At 46.0% G+C, this 7585-nt stretch overlaps 1 protein-coding gene across 4 annotated transcripts in view; it reads left to right on the forward strand.

Annotated features, from left to right (window-relative positions):
• Positions 1–7585, forward strand: part of DHX9 (DExH-box helicase 9) — a 32327-nt gene that overhangs the window by 21419 nt on the left and 3323 nt on the right. For all 4 annotated transcript variants that reach the window (XM_029081537.2, XM_007668965.4, XM_029081538.2 and 1 more), the window contains 8 exons: positions 783–935; positions 2094–2254; positions 3435–3546; positions 4172–4333; positions 4430–4557; positions 5649–5878; positions 6021–6136; positions 7321–7521. In XM_029081537.2, coding sequence (XP_028937370.1) covers positions 783–935; positions 2094–2254; positions 3435–3546; positions 4172–4333; positions 4430–4557; positions 5649–5878; positions 6021–6136; positions 7321–7521 — 1263 coding nt within the window. The remainder of the gene's footprint in view (positions 1–782; positions 936–2093; positions 2255–3434; positions 3547–4171; positions 4334–4429; positions 4558–5648; positions 5879–6020; positions 6137–7320; positions 7522–7585) is intronic.

The following is a 7585-nucleotide window of genomic DNA, read 5'->3' on the forward strand; positions in this document are numbered from 1 at the left end:
ATTAAGGGGGAACCCCATGTTACCCATCTGCCGTTGTTTGTTTCCAGCCTTTCTCAGGCTTCTGGAACTCTCGTCATTATTGATCACCTTTAGAGTACCTATACATGGAGTTATTCAGTGACTCTTCCAACATGAACTGATAGCAAAAATCATCATTAGTTTTTACTGAGAGTGTCCTATAAGCAGGGCACTGTGACACATACAGAAGAGAAAGATAAAATGGCTGGCCTCGAGAGGTTTACAATCTTAATGGCAGAGGCAGGCCGAACAGATTACAAACATGGAAGAAATGGCTAATGGTGAAGAAGAACCAGATAAAGTAGACGAAATTCAGTGCTATGCCCATTAAGTGTTAAGACTTTTGAAGGGATGATAAGACCAGAGAGTTGAGGATTCATCTGAGATTCTGTTTTAGGAGGGCTTTGAAAGTGAGGAGGATTGTGATTCAGGGCGGTAGTTCCTGTGATAGTGGTTACACAGTGGATTAGAAATGACTGATTTTGGAAGAGGTATGAGTGTGAATTTGGGGTTTAACAAGAGAAGAACGTTTAGAGATATGGAGTCCCCATAAAATCAGTGGTTAGGAATGTGATGCAGAGAGAAATTGGTGGCCATGGGAGTTTTTCAGAAGGCAGGGCACTTAGATGGGGATTAGGATGCAGTTCAGTTTGGAGATCTGCCCAAGAAAGTATAGTGATGCCTTCCTGTTTTATGAAGCACCTACTACTGCAAGCATGATTTTGGTCGTTTGTGTTTGACATTCGTTTACTGTGTCTACATAGGCAGAAGGTGAAATTGTTCACTGCTCACAACAACATGACCAACTATGCTACAGTCTGGGCATCCAAAACCAACCTGGAGCAGCGGAAAGGCCGAGCTGGTCGTGTGCGGCCTGGATTCTGTTTCCATCTCTGCAGCCGAGCTCGCTTTGACAGGTGAGACAGTTATCACCAGTAACGCCGTAATCTAATGCCATCTTTGGACAGAGCACTGATCTAGATAAAAACCCCAGAATAATCAGACCATAGGAGATCATAAGGACACAAGTAGTGACCCACTGGGTCAGACCAGGGTCCCCACCAGCCCTGCCAGAGGACACTTGGAGGAACAGAGAAGTGGTTGACCTCCTTGGTGTCTCTTCTCGTGATTATGGGTACACCATCTAATGTGCTTTTGGTTCTAATTGGCCTTGAATCTAGTTATCCCTTAAGTCATCTCACATCCCTGTTACTTGCAAGAATCTGTTGGGACCCTCTTGCCCATCAATCTTCCTCAGCTTCTTTTAGCAGCAAATTCCAAATGCTTAGCCCCAGGCATGACTGGAATTTGGGTAGAAAGGTGGCCCTTGATAGTTCTCCACAGTGACTGAGGGGGCAGTTGGAAGTGGCTTGGAACCAGCCCAAGTGCCCACTTACAGTTAGCCTCATACCCGTGAGGCTTGGACCAAAAAAGCAGTGAATGGAATAATACCAGTAATAGTAATTGGCATTTGTTCGTGCTTACTGTGTATCAAGCACTGTGGTAGATCTCGTATTGTGCAATACAGTCAGATGAGACACCAGCCCTATCTCATATAGAGCTCTCAGTCTAGGGATGGGAGAGAATAAGCATGTAACCTTCAAGTGACAGTTAAGGAAAGTGAGTCCCAGAGATATTAGTGACTTGCTCCAGATCACACAGCAAGTCTCTTGGCTCCTGTTCCTGTGCCCTTGCCCCTAGGCTACACTATTGATTTTTGTTTTCCTCTACAGTGAGGTGGGGTGATTCATCAAATGAGCGGAGTGGGATGAGCAAGACATGGAAATTGTGGTTCTTATTTGCTTGATTGCTTTAAAACCAGCCTAAGACTAGGATTAGTTGGATAGCAGAGGGTCCAATATCCACTCTGCCTTTAGTGACTGCTGAGTGCAGTGCAGAGTCATAAGTCCTTGGGAGTACAACTGAAGAAAAACACGCACTTCCTGCCTGTGCTGAAGGAGCTGTAGTCTGTTCCCAAGGCAAAAGAATGGCTGTCCTTGAGGTGATATAGGAGGGTGGGGTGAATGTACAAGAATGACCAAAAAAACCAACAACTTTCTGTTCATTAACACCAGGCTTGAAACCCACATGACTCCTGAAATGTTCCGAACACCGCTGCACGAAATTGCTTTGAGCATCAAGCTTTTGCGCCTGGGAGGAATTGGTCAGTTCCTGGCCAAAGCCATTGAGCCACCACCACTGGATGCTGTGATTGAAGCGGAACACACTCTCAGAGGTATCACTTCCCTCGCTTACTGATTGTGCCCACTGCACCTTGTATGCCAGCTTCCACCTTCCATTGAAGCAGCGTGGCCTAGTGGCTAGGGCCTGGGCGTCATAAGGTTGTGGGTTTTAATCCCGGCTCTGCCACCCATAGGGATTGTGGGATCTTGGGCAAGTCCCTTCACTTCTCTGGGCCTCAGCTCCCTCATCTGTCAAATGGAGGTTAAGACCGAGCCCCACGTGGGACAGGGACTGAGTCCAACCCGATTTACCTGTACCCACCCCAGCACTTAGTAAAGTACTTGGCACAAAGTAAGAGCTTAACAGACACCACATTTATTATTATTAGGCCCTACACACCTGAAAAGTCTGTCACTGGCAGGAGTCGTTGAAAGCTTACTGTGCATAGTTCTGTACCTGCGTCACAGGTGAGGGCAGTGGAAGTTGAAGATAATTTCCACACCCAAAGACCTTCTGAACTATCAATCAGTGGTATGTATTTAATGCTTCCTGGGTGCTGAGCACAGTACGAAGCACCTGGGATGGGAGAGTACCATACAACAGGATTGCCAGATAGGTTCCCTGCCCACAATAAGCTTGCAGTCTAGAGGATAAAAGACATTGATATAAATAGATAATTTACTTGGTACTGAAATTGTCAGGATACTTAAAATTTGGATAGTTAAGTCTTCAAAAAAATTAAAAATCCAAACCAGCCTTTATCTGTTAAAAAAAAACAAAAAACAAAGGGGGAGTGATTCAGAGCACCAGTTTTCCAGTGACGCCAGGCCGCAGGGCTGGGAGGGGTGGTGGCACCACCTGCTTACAGGTGGCCCCCAAGGCTCACTGAACTGTTTTTTGTGCTTATGGGGCATTTACTCTGGGGATTATGTTGAGATTTCTGATTTACTGAATAGTTGAATGGGTAAGTAGTTTTTGCTGACTTCAGGAAACATTTCCATATAAGAAGATCTTGTTGCTAATGAGAAGTTGAAAACAGGTTTTGTTGGCACAGTCAATTGTACTGACAGTTTTGCCCCGTAAGGAAAGATCACCATTTCGAATTAGGTTGCTCAGAAAGCTTGACTCACACTTAACTCATGACTCAGAAGGCAGAGTTTTGTAGCCTTTGGCTACAGAACGGTAACTTAGGCAATCTATTCACTGAGTTGTCTTTTTTTCATCGCTCCCAGAGCTTGATGCACTGGATACCAATGATGAGTTGACACCTCTGGGAAGAATCCTGGCTAAACTCCCCATCGAACCTCGCCTGGGCAAGATGATGATCATGGGCTGCATTTTCTAGTAAGTCTAGGGCAATAGGTCATATGGGCTACCACCTTTTGCTCCTTAGGAAAACTGGAGTAGAATGGGGTGGTGGGGGGCTCCGGCAGTTGGGATGGGACATGATTGAATATTCATGATTAAAGACAAATGCCATCTTTGGGAAAAGAGAACGGAATATTCATGAAGAAGAAAGAAGAATGAATGAGTCTTGGTGGAACCTGAATTATTTATGAGTAGCAGGAAGGGCAGACCTTTCTCATAAAATGGGTGAGCTTATACCCATGGCGATTTGAATGTTTGCTATTCCAGAGAAAGAGGTGGGAGGAGGTACCATGAGGAAAGGGTGAATATTGAGCAGAAAGGAGAATGGCACGAGGTTTGAATTTGTAGCATGCAGTGAATCTTAATAAGGTAGGGTAGATAGGCCTGTAAAGATGGTATGTGGCTCACTGTGGGAGCGAATTGTTGCTACTGGCCTTTGACTTCATTAAAAGAGGTCTCTGCGGTCACGTTCACAGCTAATAAAATTTCACTTTGTACTTTGGCCAAGAAATAGCTGTGTTTGTTGTTGTTGGTTCTGCGTCAGCTCCTGGCAATACGGCTGGTGAGGTCTACCATAGAGGGGTTCTCTGATTTGTTTCAGTGTCGGGGACGCTGTGTGCACCATCTCTGCTGCCACCTGTTTCCCAGAACCCTTCATCAATGAGGGCAAACGACTTGGTTACGTCCACCGGAATTTTGCCGGGAGCAGATTTTCGGATCACGTGGCCCTACTGTCGGTGTTCCAAGCCTGGGATGATGCCAGGTACATTTGGAGAAAGTAGCTCGTATTTGGAGATCTAGGAGGGTCATTTTTCATCGCACTATTCACCTGTGTTTACCTTGTCTCTCTCCTTTTTAGAATGGGTGGGGAAGAGGCAGAGATACGCTTCTGTGAGCACAAAAGGCTTAACATGGCTACACTCAGAATGACTTGGGAGGCCAAAGTCCAACTCAAGGAAATTCTGATTAATTCTGGCTTCCCAGAAGGTAAGCCTCGCCCTCTTTTAAGAGTTCCGTGAGTAAAGCATCGGGTTATCGGTTCCCCAAGTCCTTTGCCTGCACAGCCCAAACTAGCTTGCCCTGTCCTTTGGTATTGAAAGAAACCCAAAGATGAGCTACAGGTGTTGGTTCTACTGCCAGGTGACTGTCAGTCATGACAGTTGTTGGGCTCCAGATTCGCTGTGGTGGCTAAATCAGCCTCACTAGCTGGTTTACACAATTTCCACTTTGCTTCTAGACAGTCAGTGGTACTTGAGTGCTTACTGTTCTCAGCCTCTGCCTCTGCTGTTGCCACCACCTGTAATCCGGAGATCAAAGGAGCTGGGCCCTTACTGGCAATGGCAGGGCTGTGGGGGATAGATAGGTGCCCCCTTATCTCCTCATACTCCTCTCCCTGCCTCCTGAGTGCTCCCACACTCCCAGCCATAAATCAGTGCTAAGGACCCTAAAACCCACAGTAGCCTCATCTGAGAGTGAAATTCGGGAAAGTTGCTAGACCCTTCAACTGCTGAGTCGGAGAGGAGAAATTGCTTGAAACAGGACAGAAGTGAGTTAGAGTGCGAGGATGTTTTCACTTAAAAAATATAAATGAAAAATAGAGCAGCCAGGTCTAAAGTTTGTAACATCTTTCCTATGAGGCATGATGCAAATTAATCCCTTTTTTGATGGGTGAAAAGTGCCAGGTTTTAGCATTTCAAACCTAGGTGGAGGTACACAGATACACTTAAGATACCTTAAGTCAAAAGGGTTTTTGTTTCACACGACGTGGGTATTCAACCTGGCAGTATCTGGCTCCTTTCAGAATTTCCTCCGTGGAAAACTGGCTCTGATCTTGGAAAAACCCCCCCTTGTTCTTGGGGAAGAGAAGGGTTGGCCTTTCCAGTCACTGTACTACAAGAGCAGTGGAAAACTTATTTAATTTTTAAACTTACGCGTTCTGAAGAATTCTTTCTTCATCCTCCTTGATCTGGGGGCAGAAGTCTTGAGAACAAATGAAATTTGAGATTGGACCAGAAAAAATGTTAGGGGCCGCTCAGAGTAATTTGGATGTTTTTATTGTCATCTTCGCTCTATCCCAGACTGTTTGCTGACCCAAGTATTCAACAACACCGGACCAGACAATAACTTGGATGTTGTGATTTCCCTGCTGGCTTTTGGGGTGTACCCTAATGTCTGCTACCACAAAGAAAAGAGGAAGATTCTTACGACCGAGGGGCGCAATGCACTTATTCACAAGTCATCTGTCAACTGCCCCTTCAGCAGTCAGGACATGAAGTACCCATCTCCTTTCTTCGTATTTGGAGAAAAGGTGAGACCTGCACTTTCCCAGCCCTGTTGGGGGGTAGGGGGGAGCCCTTGATTTTTAGCTTTCAGGTTTTTGTCTGTATCCTCAGACCGTGAACTGGTTAACATCTGGTCTGAAAGTCGTTTCATTCCTTTTCTGTCTGCAGATTCGCACACGGGCCATCTCTGCCAAAAGCATGACTTTAGTGAGTCCCCTGCAGCTGCTGCTCTTTGCCTCCAAGAAAGTTGTATCCGATGGGGAGATTATGGTATTGGATGACTGGTACGGATTTTCAAATCATACTGAACTCCAGCCTGGATGGGAATGTAGGGAGTGGTGAAAGCCAGCTGCTCGTGAAGCTTAAGCTAAGGAAAATGGATCAGAAATTGGCTGAAGGGAACAAACTGAACACAGAGCATTCTCCCTGCTGGGAATAGCTTAGGTCATTTGATGGCAACGAATAAGTTTTCCTGAAATGTGAATAAGTTGCGGTGGGGATGGACTAAACTCCAGGAATTATTTCTATATAGCAAGTTAGAAGATAGTTATCACAATCCTTGAGCTTTTATATAGTTATCATCCGTATACAAAGCACTGTACCAGCAGCTTAATAGAAGCAGCAGCTACAGCCAATATCCGCTACTCTTGAGCTGCTCCTAGGGTTGGTCCAGCTGCCTGGGCTAGTCAAAACTGTAGGATTGGGGTTCTGGTTCTGGCCTGGACGTCTCTCAACTTGAGACCTTCCCTGTCAGAGAGCCCTAGGCTCTGCAACCCAGTCCAGGTTGTGGGGGAGTGGGTCAGTGAGTTAGCCCCTGCTGTTGCGCTTCAGCGACAAACAGGCCGTTACATTGCAACATGCCTACCGATTCTGTTGCACTCTGCCGAGCGCTTACTACAGTGCTCTGCACCCTTTATTACCAGCTTTCCCCTCCAGGAAATGTTTGTCCTCCTTGGTGAGATCCTGCCCTTAGAGGCGTAGAGAATCCAACTTTGTAGTTCTTTACTAAAGATTTTCAACCCTGTCATAATTGGCCAGAGAAAGAAGAATCTGGCTGCTCTTTATCACTGGTTACTCTGCTCTTTAGTTTTGTTGTTGGTTTTTTAAAATAGTGTTAAGTGTTTACTAATGTGCCAGACACTGTTACTTAAACCCTGAGGTAGACCCAAGATAATCAGGTTGGGCAGAGTTTTAATTGCCATTTTGAAGATGTTAACTGAGGCACAGAGATGGTAAAATGACTTAACCCATGTCACAGAGCAGGCAAGTGGCAGAGCTGGGGCTAGAACCCAGGTCCTCTCCAGGTCTGCTGTTTCTCAGAGTTGCCTTGATTTATGGTAATAGGTAGCCTGTCCCAGTAGGGAGTGATGAGGGAATGCAACTCCATCTCAGCAATGCATTGAACAGAAGCACAAGCTTTCAGGTGTCCCGCAATCTCTAAATGTCCCCCGTCTTTCCTCCGCTTTAGGATCAAGCTGCAGATGTCTCACAATGCTGCTGCCTGTATCACTGCCCTCCGGGCAGCCATGGAAGCCCTGGTGGTTGAAGTAACCAAAGAACCTGAAATCATCAGCCAGTTGGACCCTGCGAACGAGCGAATGCTCAATATGATCCGCCAGATTTCCAGGCCCGCCGCAGCAGGCATCAACCTCATGGTTGGCAGCGCAAGGTGAGCTCCTTAATAATAATGATGATGAGCATGGTACTTACTAAGCACTTAGTATGTTCTAAGT

This window comes from Ornithorhynchus anatinus, chromosome 16 (genome assembly GCF_004115215.2).
Source record: "Ornithorhynchus anatinus isolate Pmale09 chromosome 16, mOrnAna1.pri.v4, whole genome shotgun sequence".
Lineage (NCBI taxonomy): Eukaryota > Metazoa > Chordata > Mammalia > Monotremata > Ornithorhynchidae > Ornithorhynchus > Ornithorhynchus anatinus.